The sequence below is a fragment of the Myiozetetes cayanensis genome, unplaced genomic scaffold, assembly GCF_022539395.1.
Source record: "Myiozetetes cayanensis isolate MyiCay16 unplaced genomic scaffold, myiCay2020 scf2-11, whole genome shotgun sequence".
Taxonomy (NCBI): domain Eukaryota; kingdom Metazoa; phylum Chordata; class Aves; order Passeriformes; family Tyrannidae; genus Myiozetetes; species Myiozetetes cayanensis.
In genome coordinates, this window is record NW_026087411.1 from 101,106,634 (window position 1) to 101,128,932 (window position 22,299).

The 22,299-nt window shown below is 37.7% G+C and overlaps 1 protein-coding gene across 3 annotated transcripts in view; it reads left to right on the top strand.

The window, feature by feature from the left end:
* GREB1 (growth regulating estrogen receptor binding 1) overlaps window positions 1–22,299 on the top strand; it is a 93,040-nt gene that overhangs the window by 58,068 nt on the left and 12,673 nt on the right. For all 3 annotated transcript variants that reach the window (XM_050315274.1, XM_050315276.1, XM_050315277.1), the window contains 14 exons: window positions 80–208; window positions 1,728–1,847; window positions 2,303–2,500; window positions 2,589–2,769; window positions 4,655–4,847; window positions 5,443–5,579; window positions 6,877–7,216; window positions 8,672–8,787; window positions 9,482–9,681; window positions 11,318–11,407; window positions 13,407–13,987; window positions 17,320–17,422; window positions 18,473–18,631; window positions 21,601–21,743. In XM_050315274.1, coding sequence (XP_050171231.1) covers window positions 80–208; window positions 1,728–1,847; window positions 2,303–2,500; window positions 2,589–2,769; window positions 4,655–4,847; window positions 5,443–5,579; window positions 6,877–7,216; window positions 8,672–8,787; window positions 9,482–9,681; window positions 11,318–11,407; window positions 13,407–13,987; window positions 17,320–17,422; window positions 18,473–18,631; window positions 21,601–21,743 — 2,690 coding nt within the window. The remainder of the gene's footprint in view (window positions 1–79; window positions 209–1,727; window positions 1,848–2,302; window positions 2,501–2,588; window positions 2,770–4,654; window positions 4,848–5,442; window positions 5,580–6,876; window positions 7,217–8,671; window positions 8,788–9,481; window positions 9,682–11,317; window positions 11,408–13,406; window positions 13,988–17,319; window positions 17,423–18,472; window positions 18,632–21,600; window positions 21,744–22,299) is intronic.

Genomic DNA, 22,299 nt, shown 5'->3' on the forward strand with positions numbered 1-22,299 from the left:
AGTACTTTTATAGTGACTTAGAACATTTTTAACTTTAGTTTGAAATGTTTTCAAAATTACTTTTTTTTTTGTCTTTTAGGAAAGTATCAGGCAAGAGTTCTGTCTGAGAGCATGCTCAGTCCCTCAGACTACCAAAAAGAAGTTAACTACCAACTGGTCACAGGGAAGGTGGAAACTCTGGGATCCTTCTTTAGCACACTCTGCCCAGGTACCGAACAGGTCATAAAGAGGCACGTTTCCCAGTCCCTGAAACCTTTAAGTCAGAGAAAATAGCTGTGCTCATTTCCTTTCCAGAAGCAAGACATTATTAGAAATATATGAAAAATGCAGGACAAAGTTGTGAAAGTACATTTGAAATTCCTCTTAAAAAGTGTCAGTTTCTAAAATTCTTTGGTTTCATGAAAATGGGCCAGCAAATAGCTGAGCATAGTATTCTTAGCTATGCAAATCTGTCCTTATATTATGCAAGTCCATATCCATATGAATGTATAAATCTTTTTTTTTTCCCTAAGCACAGAATTCATTTAGACCATGATAGAACAGAGTTATTTTAACCAAGGTAGGATTTGCCCTTTCAACTTACCATACTGTGAACTTGACATGTTGCATGGGACAGAGAAGGAAATTGCAGAGAGACAGGGTTACTGGATCATTTTTTAACTGAGTATACTGAGGATTACTACAAGCAGAATTCTCTGGGGGTAGATCCAGCCACATGGAAAATTAAACTGTATCTCAAAGCTGGAGCAAATGCACAATATTTGTCAGTGTTAATGGGGTGTCACGTCCCCTTTACCACTCACATCACATTGGTAAATAGATCACAAGAACCCTTCTTAATGTGTCATGGTATTTTGAGTGGTCACTTAAGAAAATCTAATTTTCCTTGAATTGTCTTGTAGTGATATTAGTGTTTTTGCTCTTAGTATCTTCAAAGTATGGTTCTTAAAATCACTTTTGCTACTGTTTGAGCAGAACAAGTAAATGAGGATCCTAAAGATAGTTGCCACCTATATCCACTGGATTACACTTCATGGGGCATACCCTGCCTTTCTGAGCTCAGTGCAGACGTGTCCAAACATGTTTTCAACTGCTGAGAGAATACTAATGCTCAGGTCGTGCATATTGTATTCTCTGCACAGCTTTCATCTGTAGGCAGGGCCCCTGCTCGATAGAACAGGATATGTTTGTAGATATGCAATAGTTCAGTAAAACATATCTTGTATGCTTCAGCATTGTGTGTAGCTACAAAATTCATATTTCTCTTTCAGCTTTATAGGAAATTATTTTTCTTTCCGCCTCTCAAAAGTTTAAAGATTTAAACATATTTATCAGATTTTTCCTGAAGTTTCTTGTAATCCTTGTTAGTGAGCAGTATAGATCTGTGGTCTGAACATAAACTAAGCCAGTTTCGTGTCTTTGTTGTTGCTGGTTTGCATCAGGGCCTTGAGGCTAGTTTTCTACCACCCTTCCTAAATGCCCTAGCCAGTGATCTCAGAGCTGGTCTGTCACTCTCTGGCCCATTTTGCATTTTATTAGTGATATACTGTAAAAACAGATGTAATGGAAAATAACGAGAGGGTTCCTGCATAAAACAGCCAGTAAGCCAAGGGCAGGATAACTAGCTAACATATGTAAAAATCTTTAGGATCTACAAAACAAAATCAATACGAATTGCAGCTCTTATTAACGTGGATGTCTATTCCATTATCCCTTCAATCTGATAGAGGGTGACATTGATCTTTTGCTGGAGAAATTTTATCAGGAAAACCAAGGGCACCTCTCTTCATCACTTTCGGTGAATAAACCAACAGCAGTGAATGGAACTGGAACAGCTGTGTGTACAAGTAAGTAAGGAGGATTTGCTAAAGAGGTAACTGAATAGGGCACTGGAGTCCAAAACTCTGGGTGCACAGTTAGATCCATCTGGATAGAGTCCTAGGAAATGTCCTGAGAGAAACAGCAACTCATGTGTTGGAATATTCAGAGTTACACTGATGAATATTCTGCTTCATTCCACTGGATATTACAGTTTTGAAGCTTTAAGTCATATTTCTGTCATAGAAGAATGGTATTTTACAAATTCACTTTCACCTCTCAGAGATTTAAGAGGACCATATTAGGAACATAAAGCCCAATTACATAAAGATTTCTTTGCATATTCTGCATGGATTTTCATAAATGAACTCCTGTTCAGAAGCAAAAGTAAAGAGTAGATCAGTCATTGTTTGCCAGACTCTTATAATTTTGCATTAGATTAAGCTTTGGGTATATATCTAAACAGAATTTTGCCTTTTTCCAGGTTATGAGGTTGAACGACATCAAATTCGTCCGTTCCAGCTTGCAGTGGCTCAGAAATTGCTGTCTCATATTTGCTCAATCGCTGACTCCAGCACTCAAAATCTTGATTTGGGTTCCTTTGAGAAAATTGATTTCTTGATTTGTGTTCCACCATCTGAAGTGACTTATCAGCAGACTTTGTTTCACCTCTGGCACTCAGGTGCTTATTAGTTAGCTTTGTTTTGGATTTACAGGACATTTAGATTTATTTATATCTGGAGATACTGACATATGCTCCATTTCTCTAGGTATTTTGTTAGAACTTGGATTAGAAAAGGAACATCTTACAAAGCAGAGAGTGGAACAGTATGTTATGAAACTAGATGCAGAAGCCCAAATTAAATTCAAAGTCTTCTTACAAAAATCTATGCAGAATCCTCATACACTGTTTGTCCTAATCCATGATCATGCACACTGGGATCTAATGAGGTAAGAAAACTGTAACTTGTTGTTAGAGAAGTTAGTACTGTCTGCATTACCTCTCAGTATTAGCTTTCAGATTTGTCCCTTCCTTCATATTTGTTTGCATCTTTCTGCTAACTCTGTCTTCCCATGTGTTGAATAAACATGCTTCTTTTAAGGTCCTTCGTGACTTATTCTTACCCTACTTATTATATTGTGCCTCAGTGGAACATTTCAGCTTTTCTTGCTCACTATTATTATCTATTTTCAGCCACAGCTATTGTTTTTTTGGCTGGTTGTCATTTATTCAGGGGAAAGCTTCCTGTGCAAGTACACAGAGCTCATTATCTTCTGTCAGTGTCCTGTGGGTTGTAAAACATGCAAAACCCCAACCCAGTGAACAGACAGTGAGCCAACACTGCTGCCTGTTTCTTTAACTGATTGGTAATTTTCCAGCACAATGTTTTTTTCTATCCAGAATCGCTGATTTTTAAGAATTGAAAGCTCCTCTGGATACACAGTGGTGTCTGGTACTCTTCTCAGGGAGGCAGGGAGGTTTCTTTCCAATATTTACCAAGTTACTCAAGAGCTCACTTGCATAACTCATTGCTTACCTCACAGAGCTCTGTTTCTTCAGCTTCTCAACAATCTGCCTGCTGAGAAGTGGAGCTGTTTTTGCTGTCTTGTTCCTAAGGTGCTTGGAGAGGTTGGAGAACATTTCAAATTCCAGAAACACCGATATTTTCCAACTATGGGATCATGGTAGTGTTTCTGAAACCAAAAATTGTGGAATCTTACTTGTGAATTAAGTGACAAGGTCTTGTATTTTCTCTTACACTGGTTAAGAAGGATGATTTTCAACAAAACATTATTTTTGCATCTGAGGGTTTCCTGTTCAACTCCTCTGTATCTTGAACTTACAAGGCCTTTTATAGTTGTCCCAACCTTTAAGGCATTTATTAATACAACATCCGTGAGTGGTAGGGAAGTACCTGTATTGCTGTTTAACTCTGTTTCATATCTAATAAAGAGATATGTGTGTATATATATATATATATATATGAGACTAATATTAAAGTGAATATTCTGCCCAGCAGGATTCATGCCATCTAACTGAAATCAGTTAAAGGAGTGCCTAAAACAGGAGTAGAGCTACCTGGGATTGCCCATATAGTCCAACAGAGACATGGGCATCCCTGAGGGCTGACTTAGGTCACAGGTGGACACAACCAATTTCTGGAGTTACTTATCTCTCTCTACTGGTAACTGGAGGAGATTGTAAAGACTGGGCTTGTAACTTGGTCACTGCAGATAAATGCCAAAATTTAATGGTGTGAATTTGGACTGGAACTTTGCAGAGGAGCAAGGAATGGTTCTCACGCAGAAAATTGACTGTTGGTGTTCCATGCTACTGGGGTTTGCTCTAAGAATAACTATTCTTCCCTTTCATAATAACTCTATCACAGGTAGTTTTCCTCTGTTTTTCTATCATACTGATTTACTGTTTGTTCTTTCCTATACTGATTTTTGTAGGTTGGAATCATATTTTAGTGGCAGCAGTAAGAATCTGGCCAAAGAAATGACCAAAATCTAACACAAGTCCGTATGTCTATTGGTAACTGCCACAACAGCTTCCTTTCATCCTTCATCTCTCACATTCTGGTAGCTGTGAGGGACTGGTAATTTACCAACTAAAGACCTCATCAGATTCACAGAAATTTTTAGTTGCAGTGAAATAATTTGCGTTTCTTTTCCCATCCTTCCGTGCAACAATTTCAGGGCAAAAGAATACAGTCCTAAATGCCTTGTATGTGTTTAACTTTGATTTCACATCCAGGTTTGAACTATTCCACTGACACAAACGTTCCCTTGTGCTGATCACTTTGGAGAGTTTTGGGTTTCTTTTTTGCAGTGCTATGCATAGTCTTTATCCTCAAACAGAGCTGTCGACAGGTCTTGTTGATAGACTGTTGAACTGCAGGGAGGTGAAAGAAGCGCCAAATATTGTGACCCTCCATGTGACTTCCTTCCCATATGCGCTGCAGACACAACAGACTCACATCAGCCCTTACAATGAGATCCACTGGCCTTCTTCGTACAGCAATGTAAGATGGATGCTTTGGGGTGGTTTTGTGAGCTTTTCATAAGTTATTTTCCATTTACAAACTTGAAAAAACAGAGAAGTCCCCATGATTTCTGTAAACAAGAATGAAGTTTGCATGGGATCTTTTTCTTGTTCAGTCTGTGGCAAGTTCATTTTCCCTTTGCTTATCCTATAACTTCTAGCTTTCCCCCCCTTTTTACTTTTATATCTTCTATAAACTTTAGTAGCTCTGCTAAAAATCATGGAAATCATCTGAAATCATCTGAAAATCTGTGTCTAGTGCATTGCTGCATAAATATCTATACATACAAGCATTTTCTTCGTATGTGTCCATATTTATTCCATACATAGCTGTTCTGTCTATGTATATGTGTATGTGGAGAGAAAGATAAAGAAATAAATGGGGGAAAATTGGACCAAACTTTCATTCTATCAAAAAATGAATTCTATTTCTTTCTCTTCTTGTTTTGACATGTCTAAGTAGATGTACACTTATTAGATAATGTGATTGCAAATATATCAGGTACCAGTGGTTAATCCGTTGTAAATTATTAATAGACTTTATCCTTACATTTTTCTTACTTCCTTTGCTTTAGGGTGTAGATTTGTACCATGAAAACAAGAAATACTTTGGACTGTCAGAATTCATTGAGTCCACCCTCTCTGGACATAGTATTCCCCTGCTTCGGTATGACAGCTCTTTTGAAGCAATGGTCATGGCACTGGGAAAGAGGTATGGAGTCCTCCTTTGTTTAACACTGGAAATTTAGCAAGTACCTTCTAGTGACTTGAGTTACTAGCTAGAAGCCTGGTTCTTTTTTTATATCTCACTGTCCTACACATCAGCTGCATATACAAGGGCATTTCACCTGGTTTTGCTTTCTCCTTCCATCTTTTTTGTATGGTGGTTGTGACCACTAGGTACTTTTATATTATAATAATCTAACATTGCATCATCATGTAATTTCAGATGTGTTATTACTTTTGTCTAATGTTATCACTTGCTGACCCTGGCTGATTTTCATGTATAGAATTTGTATATACTGCGCATGGACCACAAAGAAAAGTTAGATATATCACTGTGGTAGGTACACTTAAATAAAATAAAAACTTTAAAGCATCCTCAGAGCTTGAAAAGTGCATCATCAGTTTTCCTTGGTCCCTGTGGAACAGAGTCTATAATCACTGCAAAAGAGTGGTGATACATTACGTGCCTGCATCCAGTTGTGGAGGAACACTTTGGGATCTGTAATAACAATGAGACAGGACAAGTAAAATCTTGTGAATTTGTACTGCTAACTGGGAGACTGAGCACGTCCACACTTGACATGAAGCTGGGGCTTGCTACAGGGTGCTTTGGAGCTCACATGGAGCTAATATGCTCACACATATTAGGTGCTTTTCTGTGCAAGCCACAGTCACTCTTTTTACTGTGCACCTGGGTTTCATTTCTGTGAAAACCAAAGCACAGGAAGGTATTGCACATCCACGGCTGTCCTTTCCATGGATTGGGGATTGAGACAGGGTGTACCTGGGCTTGGAAAGTTGGTAGTGCTCATTGGATGCTGCCTACATATTCAGTCCTTTTGAACATAAGAGTAAGTTGATTCAGGGCTTCAGTAAGAAAACAAACACCTCCCTTCTGCCTCTTTAGAATGACATGCAGTGAAGAATACTATTTTCATTGATAAGAGAATATAGTTTTGATTGATATTACTGAGTGCCTTAGCTAATATTCTGTGATAAATTTTGTAACAGCAGTAAGGTCTTGATAACTTAAAGTGATGTAACCTTACTGGACTAGTTGCTTAGTAAATCTTTACTAAGAAAAATGGAGAGACAACATCGGTTCTGATTGTGAAATGATGCCTTGCAAAGACTATCCAACTATAACTTGGTGAGATTCTGTGTTGTAGTAGATACAAAGGATTCTTTACAGGAGAAAATCCTGAGTTTACTATACTTTGTAAAAAATAGCTTTTTCACTTCACCCTTTAATATTTCACTATTTAACTCACCATTTATTTCAGGTTCCCCAGATTACACAGTGCAGTAATAAGGACTTTTGTCCTCATCCAACACTACTCTGCAGCTATGATGGCAGTGTGTGGTCTTTCTCAGATGAAGAATTACACCTCAGTTGAAACTCTGGAGATCACTCAAAATCTAATAAACTCTTCAAGACAATGTCCCAGTGGCCATGGCCTCATGGTAGTGTTGAGAATTCCATGTACTCCGCTGGCTGCAGTGGCATATGAACGTCTGTATAACGTAAGGGAAAGACTAGCCCTGGAAGATAACTTTGAAATAATCTTGGGAAATCCTAATTCTGGAATCACAATAGGGAAGCACTTTGTTGAACAACTAAAGGTAAATTGCAGAATGGCACATACTGGGAAACTTTGTTAGATGGGTAGGTGGGGAGATATTACTGGTGAGACTTATGGTCATGAGCTGAAGTGCAGGTCTTACAGCAAAAATAAAAACTACCAAAATGCTTTTATCTTTTAGAGATACTGTCTGTGACACCTCTCCTGTCCTGCCTGTGGTTAATACTCAGTGAAGTGTCATCTAACATGGCTCTACTTCCAGCAGCAACTCTCGGAAACAGTTGAGCTGCTTTTATCTAAAGGGACCATGAGAAATACATTTAAAAAAACAAATAAAATGTTCAGTTTCAGCTGAATTTTCTCACAAAAGCATCATAGTGCAAAACAGTATTCTAATCTGTGACCAGTTGAGAGTTAGATTATTCTTGTCACCAGCAGGTGGCAAGAAGGCATCGTTGTGCCTACTGATCAGTTATGGTATTTATGGATTCTAGAGCACCTCAGTGTTCACAGCTCTGGACTTCATGCTTTCTGGACCATGTATTGGTTTATGGATTAATTTATATCCTTTAGGTCCAGATTCATGGGTCATCTGTTTAACAAAAGCCTCTTTTGTTTCTTCGTAACATTGCAATCTGATTGCCAAAGAAAAAACGTATTTACATTCTAGGATGTTGTAATATATATACATGTGGTACACTGTTTACTCTGATTCAATATGTTAGATGAAGTAATTTGAAATTGAGGACCTAGTACTGATCTCATTCTGCTATAAATTAGGCATAACTTACTCTGAAAAATCAGCAGTAGTTCTGAATTGCATCCTGATTATCTTCTCTGACATGCCTAATAGTGCAACTGGCAGAGGCGGAGCTGTTGTACTGTTGATCCTACTGTAGATCTTCTTTACCTGTAGATCAGTTTTATGGCAAAAAGGACTGACTGGTGTGAGTAAAGCAATATAGCCCAATAGTCAAACAAGAGATTAGTTATCAAACTTCTCCTGAAGTTGTCAGGAAAACCGATAGCTTTAGGGACGGTGGGAGACTCCAGAAGGTTGCAGGTGGAGACAGCAGGGGTGTGTGCGGGGGGTGTGTGTGTATGGGTGTATGTATGTTGAACACTTCTAGCTTTCTCCTATTCATCTAGTGTGAAAACGTTTTGTTCCTAGCTCATTTTCTTCCTTGGACTCAGATATCCATACATTATTTGCCACAACAAGCAACCCCCAAACCTTCTGCTCAGCTTTACTCTCCGTTGTACCATATCTGTCCTATGGCCTGGCCTCAGTGCTACGCAGCTGGGAAGCTGGGAGGCTTTTCAGACTAGAACGTACTGCCCCAATATACTCAGAGCAGGCAGATTGCTACCTGCCACGTTCTAGAAGTGTGTGAGATCTATCTGTGTTCTTATCATGGATGATAAAAGTATGTATTTATCTCTTTTTATTTGGGCTATACAGATATGTCTAACAGTGTTTCTCTACCTTATACAGGTCTGGCAGAAAATTGAGGATGTAGATTGGAGGCCACAGACCTATTTAGAATTGGAAGGTTTGCCTTGTATATTGATATTTAGTGGGATGGATCCACAAGGGGAGTCTTTGCCACGGTAAGAAGATCCACTGTTTTCTCAGTGGTAGTTTTTTATCCATTGTTTACCAAATTGCTAAACATTAACTGTGTAATTACTTGCACGAGAAGAAAACAGATTTCAGTGTCAAGATGTTCCTTTTCCATGTTTTGACAGTTTTTATATCATAAATACAAACCCATATTATTGATAATCTTCTGTTTACAGCAAGATATAAGTAGCTTTGAAAATACTATGAGAGTTGTTTCAGCTTAGAGGAGAGAATAGGTATGTTAAAAACAGAAGTATAGCTACTGTAGGCATCTTAGGGTAGCTGAGAAGTCTGCATGATGTTGGCATATATACTCCAGGATGTGTGGAAATATCAGTGCCTTCTGGCATGGCAGCTGGAAGTCAGACAGGATGCCCTCAGGCACTAAGTGCTTTTGTATATTCAACTGAACCCCATTCTGTGTTTAGGTTTAGAACCCAAATGATTATTCTTTTCCCTATGCTGATGCTAATGTTGAGTGCACTAGATTAAACTGTGTAACTGGACTAAGAAAAAGGGTATGCACCACAGTGCTAAACTTAGGACACAGTATTTTGTGCTTAATATCTCATCTGTAGTTGAAGCAGATAATGAAAAAATTCCCCTTTAGCTGTGTTTGTAAAAGAAAAAAGGGGGCAGATTACAGTGAGTTTCATCCTAGTGCCTCTTGTTTCTCTCCAGATCACTGAGATACTGTGACCTACGTTTAATAAATTCATCTTCTTTGGTAAGGACAACCTTGGAGCAAGAACTTGGTTTGGCAGCATACTTTGTGAGCTCAGAAATTCACACAGAGAAAGCAGTTGTGAATGATGTGTTAGAAAGTGACCCAGAGAAACTAAGCAGCACTGATAATGAAGATGAAGAAATAGCGACAGAAGGTATTATGATTAGTGATAATCAAAGAAGCTGTAAAATGATTGTGCTGTATTACAAAAAGCAGAATTGTATGGGTGAGGGTTTCTGGAGTTAGTTTTCCTGAGTGAGCTCTGCTCCTTAATTTTATTTCATCTCATTGAATCTGTGTTTTCTAGCATGCTGTGTCCCAAAATGCTGCTGCTGCTGCATTTTAACCTCTTCCAGTTCTACTGCTGCATCTGTTCTCTCTCTCTGTTTTCTGGCTCCCTTCTCTCTCTTCCCCATGTCCCTCCTTTGTATGTTCTGGCAGCCACAAAGTGGGGCTCCACTGGGTACATCTAGTGACACCCACTGTTCAGAGTACCTTCTGCACTTGCCCTCACCAGCAGGGAAGGCTGTGATTTGCCATATGAGAAGCAGTGACCCCATCCCCTCTCTCACAGCAGTGGCAACTCCACCTACACTGTCCCTGACTGATGCTACCAAACCTGTGCTTACATACTGTCAATAATGAAGATCCCTTCCAAGGGAACTGTATATAGTACAGCTGAGTAGTTTCTGGCTTGCAAGGTATTAAGTAGTATGGATATATATCTGAACACAGTAACTTTTAAGTTCTCCTTGAAAATGTCCATGAATTCAAATAGACAGTGTAGAGTTGGTGAATTTATAATTTCTTAAGAGAGCAATTAAATACATATAAATGTGTAAACAAATAGTAGTTTATCCAGGAACGGTTTTTTTTTTTTTCTGTGTTTTTTTGACTGATAGTTGATGGGCATTAGCAGTTGTCATTATGTTCTTTGCACTTTTCTTCCCTGTCTATTGTGCCTCGTAACTGTGGAAAACAAAGGATTCTTATCCCTGTATGTTATGTAAATCTCAAACAACTTGCCTTGATTTCCTTTTCTTTACTGTGAGTACTTTTGTCTATTTAGTTGAAGTATGCTCAGATTGTATGTGATGTGAGCCAAATGGGCACTGAAGTTTTTAGGTGTCTAAATTGTAAGGTTGCTCTCCTAGCCCATGAAGTATGGTATAATCATCTAGATCCCAATTCAGAACCTGTGAGATAGATTTACAGTCTAAGTTTCCTTCTGGCAGTGCTTATGTCTGTACAGTTTTACTGTTATCACAGTAAAACTGTACAGAAATAAGCATTTTAACATAGAAGTTTGAGCTAGGAACCTCAAGTGAATAGCCTTGATGGCCATCCAAATACAGATTTTCATCACCAAAAGCTGAGATATAATCTGGCCATAAAGCTGTATGGGGTAGGAGGCAATTTCGTAACATACTGACAAAATAGGGCTTGTTGCCTGTTGGTTTCCCAGGCACTGGATTAGTAAGGAAAGTAAGACATGGGTAGGAAAAGAAATCATGGTTGATATATCGTGGTTGAGACAGGCCTAGAAATTACCAGCTCCTTGCTGCAGCATTGATTTTTGTGAAGCTATTTCAGCTCAGCATAGGTAAATGATATCCTAGGCTGATCCAATGTTGCATGGTAGGAACAGATACTCTTCATACTGAAAGCAGTATCAGAATGAGGACAAACCCTACACAAACCCTTTTGTACTTTTGCTTACTTTGACAACCTAACTGTGACTTCTTACAGGCTTAATTTATTTTTTCCCCTTACTACCATTCATGAAACAGGTTCTACTTCAGAAAAGAGAAGTCCCATGAAAAGAGAAAGATCACGTTCTCATGACTCTGCATCTTCATCTCTCTCTTCAAAAGCTTCCAGTAAGACCATAAAAACAGCTCTATTAATTTAAATTTAAAACGTGAAAGAGACCTTTTATTCAGCTTTTTTGATAAATAAAAGGAACAATTCACTAAGGTTTTGATAAGGCCTTTTTTAATCGGATCACTTAAGAGAACTAAAAAAAATAAGGACTAGACTTCTAAAATATAAGAAATAGGAATTTTTTTTCTTGAAAAATAATCATGGAATGGTGAACCTAAATCTAGCATTTCTTTAGTATCTGTCAGTGAGTTGTAAATTCTCAGTTACTACTGTGATAGCTGGATGTGTTCACTGAAGCTATGACAGTTTATGAAAAAGGAATCATACCTCATGTTTTAATTTTTTTTTTTTTAAATCTGAGGAAGAATAAACATGCTCCTTCTCATTGGTATTTTTACCTCTTCGTTTTTGCTGTGGAATGTTCACTCATTAATTTTGCACTCTTTAAAAGCTCTTTTGGAGATGGATACTTTTTTATACCATCAGTTTCTTTTCAATCTGCAAACTGATGTAGAAAGCAATGTTGAGAACTACTACAGTTCTTTTGTCTGATGACTTCATTTACTTGCTTTTGATAGAGATAATATTAAGTGGACAGTTGAATAAAAGTGGGCAGTATAAATTGTACCATTACCTAGAAGATGCGATGTTATGCAGCTTTTTAAAATGTGGGGGGTTTTGTCAGGGCCAGTAAATTCTTTTTGATCTCACTGTAGCTTTCAACATGGTGACATGCATATTTGGCCCTTGATTTAATTTCTACAGGGACAGTGGTGTTACAAAAGGAACAAAAGCTTGAAAACTTTGGATAACCTTCATCACTTTAATTTTCAAAATGTTAAAGTTGGGCTACTCATCATTTCCACAGTGCCATGTGGCCTGCCTGTGGCCCTGCCCATGATTAAAGATATCTTTTTTCCTTTTTTGATGTGCTGGTATTCTGGGGGATATCACAGTGATGTTACTTGCAACCATTTATAGTGCTGGTGATACTTTTGTATTTATTGCTAATATCCTGTACTGGCCACTTTAGATTAATGTGCAGCTAGAGTGTATCTTACTATTTCTTGAGATCAAGAGAAACTACAGACTTTTATTAGCTCAAAATATGGAGCTTTTTGAGAACAAAGACTCTTGTTTTCACCACGAGAGGAAAGCTGGTTTTATCTATGTTCAGCTTTAGACAGATATTTCCAATACGTCGTGTAGACGGATTCCACAACCAGTTCTTAGTCTACTCTCAGGACTGTGAAGTATTTGCATGTTCTATTCCATTAAGCATTAAGCATTAAGGATGCACAGAACCACTTAGAAAATGTTAAACTTTCAAGAAGTCTTTGTAGTTAAAACCATAAGGTAAAAATATACCACTTTTGGAAAATCAGCAGTTATCTGTGGGTTACATCGCATATTTATGGCCAACATTTGTGAGTTCAGTATGTTCTCTCAGCTGACCAAAAGCTGTATGAATGCAGTAATGCATTATGTCTTAGCAGGTACTTGCGAGATGCCAGGTTTTATTAGATCAGACTAAGTGCTGCAGTGACACAGAGATTAGTGTCAGAGCAGAGCTGACTGTTTTCAGATGTCAGTCTGTGTAGACATTTCTGTAGTCTGATGGGGTAATAGCCTGGGAATACTTAATTTCTTCAATTAATTTAAACAATGGTTTCTGTAATTTTGTATTTGTCTTGACTGATGAAACTATGTGGTGAACACCTTAAGCAGGGAATGTATGAGGGAAACAGAGGCCAAGACAATCATCATCAACGTCTTTTCTATGCACTTTAAAAGCCACTTTCTGCATTGAGATGAATACTCCAAACTAGTCCCATTATGGCTTCCTGTAAGAGAAAGGTAAAAGCAAGAAGAGGAGCAGGATTGCAATGTTTGATGAATACTCTTATCTAGATGATCCTTTGTTGTGTTTTGTTTAACTATGGTATTGACTAGCAGAGATAGTTGCACTGTGTTGAAATATAAATTTTCTTTTAGTCACAGCATTCTGCACTGAGTCATCTCCTCCCCAAGTCCTAAGCAACAGCACTGAAGAAACTACAAATAACTATGAAAGGCAGAAGCAGAAAGTAGACAAGGGGGCACAAACAACAATCAGCAAGCACTTGCCACCGGTAACTGAACAGCTGGATACGAAACAAAACATAAAAAGTGCCCAAGTCTCCATCACCTCGTCATCCTCCTCACCTTTCTCCTCCTCTTCTTCCTCCTCTGCACCTACTCATAACTCCTTCATCCTACAGACCTCTCAATGCTCTATGACCAAAGCATCAAAACAACCTCCCATAGTTTTCCTGCCCAAACTGGTTTATGACATTATTACTTCTACAGACAGCAGTGGACTTCCCAAATCCTCTTCTCTCTTGCCTTACCATTCTGTTATGTGGGCAAGTTCTTTCCGTCCTCTTATGAGTAAGATGATGACTTGCACAGAGCAGTCTCTGTACTACCGCCAGTGGACGGTTCCCAAGCCAATCCATATGGACTACAACAATAGAAATGAGGGCAGAATGGATACCTTTCACCCAAGGAGGCTGCTGCTTAGTGGGCCACCACAGGTGTGTAAAAAGAACAAGGTATTATAATTAATTTATTTTGTTTAATTTTACCATAATCTCAGAAAAAATAGTTATTATTACTCATACTTGAAGGGGCATTTTTCGTAGAGAGCAAATTGCTTACACTGTATTTCCTAATCCCTTCTAATTAAATAATCTTCCTTTCTTTACTGTTAGCCCGAGTTCAAAGGCAGAGAAGCTGCAGCAATGTTAATTTTCGGTCAGTCTCCATTAAAATGTTTAAAAAGACATTTTGCTCAACAGATAGATTTTGTGTACAATTTCAGTTTTTTAAAGTTGAATATGCATTTACCTTTTAAATAAAGATCAAAGATCTTCACAAAACCACTTTCTTATGATCAATCTGAAGACAGCTGGGAGTTTGTAATTAAGTTATTTTCTCTGCTTCCTTTACACAGCACAGAGAAATAGAAGCTGTTGTAAATAATACTTGCAAGAAGGTTGGTTCAACATTAGCAGAGCCATATTTACAAGATAAGTAGCTGAGCCAGGAGTCTTTAAATTACTTTGAAAAGATACATGGAAATGGGTCTTATTCTAAGAAGTTCATTCTCTTCTAAATTCTCTAAGAATGTTTAACACTAATCTCTGAGCAAGGTATCTCCTAGTTAAGTGCACATGTTATATGTTAAAGGTAATATTGTGTCTCTCATGTTTTACTGAAGTATTAAGCATCAAGATAGGAAGAGGCACCTGGCACCTGGTCTCCTGAGAGCAGATATGTTTCCTGTTAACCTCAGAAGACAAACAGGATAAATGCAAACCAAGACAAAGACTCACATTTCCAGCTATTGTAACATCATCCCAAGAATTCATCTAAAGAAATAGTTACTGATTTAACTTGCCGCATGATCCACTCTTATAGGCCCATCCACGGCAAAAGGAAACTGCATATTACTATTTGTTAAATGATTGTATTCCATTGTATACCTAAATTGATGGTACAGCAGAGTAGAAAGAGCATAAATGAGCTTTTCATATTGGAAATTCCTCCAAATGTTACTGTAATTCATAAAGGATTCCAGAAAAATATTCTGGTGATCAGTTTTTCACTGTCCATTCCTTTGATCTAAATAGTTCATGTTTACCAAAAATTGAGTTATTATGTGATCAATAAACTGAATTTCATACACAACTGTGTCATAAAAATGAATACATTCTGTAGAGAGAAGTTAATTTTCATCTTAAAAAAAACCCCACAGGCTGTGACAACTTCTGTTAGAATTTTATATGCATACTCATCAAATCCCATAAAGATACTATTCCCAAAGCCACTCTAAATGTCCAGATTAGCCAATAAGTAATTCAGAGACTTATGGGACCATACTACATACCTGTGAAAAGGTTTTGATATTTCACACACTGAGTACTTGCAATTTAACTAATTATAATTGAAGGTTCCTCGTTTATTCACCATCTCCCCTCCAGGGTGTGATATTCACCACTTTTCCCTATCAAATCTTTTTTTTTTTTTCCCCGAAGTATGGAATAGGCCTCCTGTTGAAACTCTGTACAGAAAAATAACATTATTTTGGTAGAATAAAATTTTAATGGATATCAAAAAGAAAAAGTAAGGTTTTCACTCTGTTGTTCTGTTGACAATTCTAAGTATATACTTCAAAAGATTGGGAATTAATTTTTACATAGATACCTGATATCGAGGGAACAGGTTGTGTGCTTTTGACAAATGATCTCTCATTTGTTTGAAATCAGGGAACTGTTACATTGTCAGGTCACCCTGTGTTTAAGGAAATGACCATCAGAGGCACTTTAAAAGAGTATGTTCAGAAGAGAACATAAAAGTAATCTCAGATTACCTTTATATGAGAGAAAACAAATGACGTTATTTTCTTTCTTTGCCTCAGGTGTGGAAAGATAAGATGGTTTTGTTTTAGTTCACCAACCAGTAGCCATTGCAGGCAAGTTTAGAACTTTTTTCCAGGCTCAGAAGAAAAACTCTCATTAGTCTCAATGGATTTTACATAAAAACTCAAACTGCAAATTAGAAACAACTGGTCCATGGGCTGACTATAGTCCATGCTATCATTTCCTCTATTCAAAGTCCTTTTTTTTATTGTGTTACTCCTGGATAACAGAGAGTTGTGTGCTGACATTTGACCCTCAACAGGAATAATGGTACCCTTATGCACCCTTTGCAAGCAACTGTTTAAAATGGTTTGTTAGGAACGATAGATAATGAATAAAACAAATGTTTGATCTCTTTCTTTGAATTCAAAAGCCCCTTTCTCAAATGTCGAGAGAAGATGAAAATTTTGCTTGACATAGTTAGAAAATAGTAACTTTAGTACTTTATTTAGTAATGTTACAGCCTGTGCTTCTACCATGTCCTAGCAGTAATGGAAGTGAAGCTGGACTTTCAATTCAGTAGTAATAGAGATTTAATCCAAAATCTGATGCCACTTTGTGAAATTAGACCATTGCAGCAGAATGTGTTGTGACTGATCTATGTTACCCTTCCCTGTACAGGTGACACACATACAGTCATGGTTTGTAAAGCTGTCTGCTTAGATATGGCCTTATTTACTTGATCTTACCATCAGCAAACTACATGTGAAAGACACAGAACAATCTACTGAGTAAATAATTGACTGTGGCTTATACCTTCCAAAGATACTATTTAGTGTAATGAAGAGAAAATTTATGTAGTTTGTTGGTGGGGTAAAAAAGAAAGGAGAAAGTTATAATCTTAAGATAATTTCAAAATGGACTTTTTAGAGGTAATTTTAAAAGAATGGAAGGGAAATAATGTATTTTCAGCACAGGAAGTGGAACAACACAGTTTGCACATACCATGTCCTTCAGGAGTGGAAGTGGCCTGCACAAGCTCTCCCAGAGATCTGTGTCCCACTTTGCTCCTCAGGATAGTCAGTGTATTTCACCAGTAGACAGTGAGCTGGTAAATCATATGAAAATAAAAACGTTGAGTTAATTCTTTAATTATCTTGTAATTTGAGGAGCTTTTATTCAACATTTTAAAAGTTTGAACGGATTTTTTAAACATTCATTGCCTAGGCAGAAACTGTAACATCAGGAGAGAAAGTTCTTGTCTGTGGGCCTGTAATTAGACCTGTGATACAAAATGCATTTTCCAAACTAGGCTCCTGCATAGAGAGAACGAACTGTTGAGCAGTAAGTTTTTAATGTCTGCTAAGTAATATACAAATACAGGGATCTGCAACAGCTGAATATTAATATTCAGTTTCACTGCAGCTGCCATTTCCAGATATGTGGAAAAATAACATTGAAAAATTAAAGTTTACTTTCGTATTTTCTAATTTATTTATTTACAGATAGGGAAAACAGGTGCCTATCTGCAGTTCCTCAGTATTTTGTCCCGAATGCTAATCAGACTGACAGAAGTGGACGTTTATGATGAAGAAGAAATCAACATTAGTAAGTTCCTGATATAAAAATATTCTGTAGACAATAAAACATTGTTATGCTACATTGAAACATAGTCTGTATATTCTATGCCCTTCACCTTTGCAATTAGTTTACATTATTGAATTATTGTAAGAAAAATTTTCTGTGATCTTCAACTGATACTTAAGAATATTTTATTATTTTACTCATCATTTAGAGTTTAGTCTTCCTCTCAGTAAGAAAGTAACATACCTCTGTTTTTCTTGAATTCATGTATATTAAATGATATCCAGTCACTGAGATAGAATTGAAATGAATTTTTCTGGTAAAGTATGTAAAAAGAATCAGTGAAATTTTGGCAGATTTATACCATGAGGACAAATGTCATAGATTGTAAGACTACATGAGGGAAGAAAGCTTCTGCTCTCTAACAGCTAATTTTAGTTCAAACTTCCTTTATGTGCAGTATAGTATTCCCCTGTGTTTCTAGATGTATTTCTGTAACTAAGGGCTGGACTACACAGAAAAACACAGGTGATATTTTATGGACTATGTGCAATTCTGCACTAAATGTTTGCCCACAGTCAGCCCTTCAGACTCTCAAGTAGGTGTTACCTCTGATCTGCCTCCGTCAGACCCTGGCTGAAAGATGTTAGTGATTTTACTGTGGGAATGTGCCTCAGCTCTTGTCTCTGAGGGCTTTTTGGGGCAGTACCCAGGAGTCATCCTCCACAGTGAGCTGTGAAAGGGGCAGCTATCCCCCAAGGTTTATGGGAAAACCTGTGGAAAAAGTGGCCCATCTGCTAGTGGAGAGGCTTGTGCAAGCAACACTTTGTATTTTTGGTAGGATTTTAGAGAAAACTTGCAATCAGGAAGTGAAGATAAATTTTAAAAGGTGGAGTTGCATTGAGGTATGAGGTACATTTTTGCAAAGGTGCACCTCCTGGTGCATAGTAATATTGCTTCAGCAGAATAATGAAAGCAAAACTGAAGCAGGAATCATAGACACAGCAAAACCATCTGTAGCAATATAAAGATCTTTAAAATTTTATGAATTCTTGTTTTTCAATAATATGATAGACATAAAAGAAGAATCTGATCAATACTACCATCAACCTGGAGATATGTGGCCAGATTTGGAGACATTTAAGAAGATGCCTTTTGACTACACTATTCATGATCCGAAATATGAAGATGCAAGTCTGATTTGTTCAAAGCTTCAGACTAAAAACAGCGAAGGTCAGAATTTTAAAGATTGGTACACATACATGTATTTATTTGCTGTTAATATAAGAATCCTGTTAGACTTTCAAGCAGAGTTAAAATGTCAGAATCTCACTTGACAAAGTAATACTGAAAAAAGATTACAAGTTTACCAGATTAAGTACCAGAGTATAAGCCTTATAAATGTTTTATGGAATATTATATGGGTAGTCTTTAATTTAAAAAGCTCTAATTCCACATACATTTGTGTATTTGAATGGTTTAATATAGTAGCCTTGTCCTGCTCTGTAGCAATGAAGTGACTTACGTGGGTAAAGTTAGCTATTTACTTAAAAGTGTTTATAGGGTTTTTTTTTTAGGTTTTGGTCTAGTTTTGGAAAACATGAGATGCATATGTCCAGATGTAGATTCCTGGAGTATTGTGTCAATTAGTCCTGTTGCCTAAATGGCTGTGGGGAAAAAAAGACTCCAAGCCAAATTAGGTAGGAGATAAGATAAGGATACAAAAGTTTTAATGAGCCCCCAGGCTTCCTGGAATACCCCAGCGCACGCTCCCGAAATACAGATGTCCACAGTTTTTATAATGATTTTCACCCAATCCCGTCCAGCTACCACCCAGGTTCTGCCCCCGCCACGCCTCTTGGGAATTGGGTCTGGGGGTGTTTCGGGACCCCCTCTTCTTCATCTTCATCTTCCTCAGAGCACATAATGTCCTTGGAGGCCTTCCAGAATTCTAGGCCTGAAGGTTGTTGGGTCTACGGCTGTATCTTGTTCCGTAGGGTTAGGGTGTTCTTCTACAATTCTACCTTGAAAAAGAGACTAAACAGGCTATGGAATTTAGGGAATTGATATGGGAATGAGTAATGGGTTTGAGCTCGTGTGTTAAGGGTAAAGGGATAATATGCTGCTACTCTAAAATCTACATTTACTACATAACTACTTCTAAGGTCTACAAAAATTAAAAAAATCAAAACTCCAAGGTATCAGTCCTCTGAATTATCCAGCTGGACATACACAAGCCCATGGGACTGGGTAGGATATATCCAAGTGTGCTGAGGGAGATGGCCAACATTGTTGTGAGGCTACTGTCTATTATTTTGAAAAGGTAATGGCAATTGGTGGAGGTTCCTGATAGATGAAAAAAGGAAAATGCCATGCCCTTCCTCCACAGGACAGAGGGAGGACTGAAACAATTACAGCTTACTCAGCCTACCCTCAATCCTCAAAACAATTATGGAACAAAATCTCCTGTAAGCCATGTCCAGACCTATGAAGGCGAGGAAAGTGACTGGGATCAGCTAGAATGGATCATCGGATGCAAATTGTGATTGGCAAACATGCCTGCATTTTATGATGAGGTGACTGGCACTATGGATGAAGGAAGAGCAGTGGCTTTATCTTGACTTCAGCAAGGCTTTTTTCACTGTCTTCTACAATATCCATACAGGCAAAACTGGACGGAGGTGGTTTGGATAGGTGGATTTTAAAGTGAGCAGAAAATTACCTGGACCACTGAATTTAAAATGTGAGGAGTGTCACCAATTTGACTGACAGCTGGATAATCATGGCAATACTCAGAGACTGATAGGGAGACAAATGCTGTTTAAGGTTGCCATTAATAACCTGGTCAGAGGAACAGAATGCAATGTCAGCAAGTTCATGGATGGTACCAAGTTGGGGAAGGAGTCAATATGCAGGAAGGTAACACTGCCATTCAGAAAGACGTTGGCAGGCTGGAGAAGTGGAACCTTCACGAATAAACCTCAGGAACAGGAACTTCATATAGTTCAACAAATGTGCCCCTTGCACTTGGGATAGAACAATTTTTTTTCAACTCTACAAGCTTAAGGTCAACTCTGTAGAGAGCAACTTTGATGAAGGTGATTTGATGGTCCTGGTAGATAGGACCATCTACCATAAGGTAGATAATTTGAACAGTGTCACCAGCTCTCCATTGGGTTAATGGCTTAGTAATAATCTAGCAAACAGATCAAGGGAAGTGATTATTCTTCTGTGCATGGCACATCTAAGAGCACATCTGGGTGTTCTGTCAAGTTTTTGCTTGCCTGTATGAGAAAGACATTGACATACAGAAGTGAGGCTAGTGGGTAATCACCAAGATGTGAAGAAAATTGCAGAGAATCGTGTTGGTTTGGTCTGGAGAAGTCTATCAGGGTCATCTGAATGCTGTCTTCAACTTCCTAATGGGAACTTATAAACACATACTATTACAGATACACAGCATAAGGTGAAGAGACAACAGATACAAATTGCAACATGAGAAATTACTAGTAGATAGTATGACAAATATTTCCAGAATAAAAGTGGTCAAACCATGGAACAGGTTGCCGTGAAAGATCATGGAAACTCCACTCTTGGTGATTTTCAAAGCTTGACATGACAAGGAACAGCCTTGAACAACCTGATCTGATGCTGAAAATCTGAGTGAAAGGTGATATAACAAAGTCCTTTTCAGCAGAAATTACACCTCATCTTCCTTCAGTCTCTCACAAAGGAGATTCTTTTAAAAAATATGGCAGTGAACTAAAGAGCAACATCACTAAATTGCCAAGTTCATTTCACATAATGTGTGGTGATTTCTGTCACAGAATGGCAAATGTCATGAGGCTCTTTTTTACTATTTATTACTTTTGTAAACATTCAACCAGCAACAAACATTCAACAATAGCAACGGCAACAAAGATAATTTTAATAACCTGGCTTTGCCTATATGTCAGCCTTATGTAAAATCTGTAAAGAATTATCATAATCATGAATTTGCAGATACATGTTTGTAGTTTCCTTTGCTGTACATAACAGTTTATAAACATACTATTCTCAGAATGAATTCATAGTTTGTTTTGTACATGTTTAATATGGCCATTTTTCCTAGAAGCTGACTATGGTGACAGAAACAGTTTGTCACAAGGGAATACATTCTAACCTTTAATATAGATCTTAAAGTTGTTTCCTTTTTTTAATAGACAGATCAATGAGCAGGAGGCAGGAGGATATGTATACATGCCGTCAAACAACTAGGATGAGATTGTCCAAGTATGCAGCATATAACACCTACCATCACTGTGAACAGTGTCATCAGTATATGGGTTTCAATCCCAGGTACCAGGTAAAGATTTCTAGAAGTTACTCTGCAGATCAGAAGCTGAAGCAGACACAACCCATACACAATTTGTAAACATTCACTGTATTAAAATTGGCTTAGAAATTGTATATGTGTGTTAAAAACAGCTGATTTATAGAGTTTGTTATTTCTTGAGGTTTGCCTGCATTAACTAGACTGCAGGTTTGGCAACATCAGAGGATTGATGATTCCTGCCTCATTTACACTAGTTTATTCAGTGCTATAATCTATATGTATACTTACCAGTTAAAAGGACTTTCCCAGCAATCTTTTCCCACTGGGACTTGCTTGTATTTTCACCTGGGTGACTGTAACAGGTGCTACTTCTGATACAGGAGTAGTGCAGCATAGAATAGTCTATACATGATATGCAACTTCTTATTACTCAAAGTAACCCTCTAATTTCCTGCCTCTTAGAGTGTGAGGAAAAAGGTATCAGCAATGCAAATACTGGTTTTTATGTGTCAGTATTTCTGAAAACCAAAGAGTGGCCTGTAAGTATTGGTGCCATCTGCAAGACTAAGCTGAAACAATGGTTTCA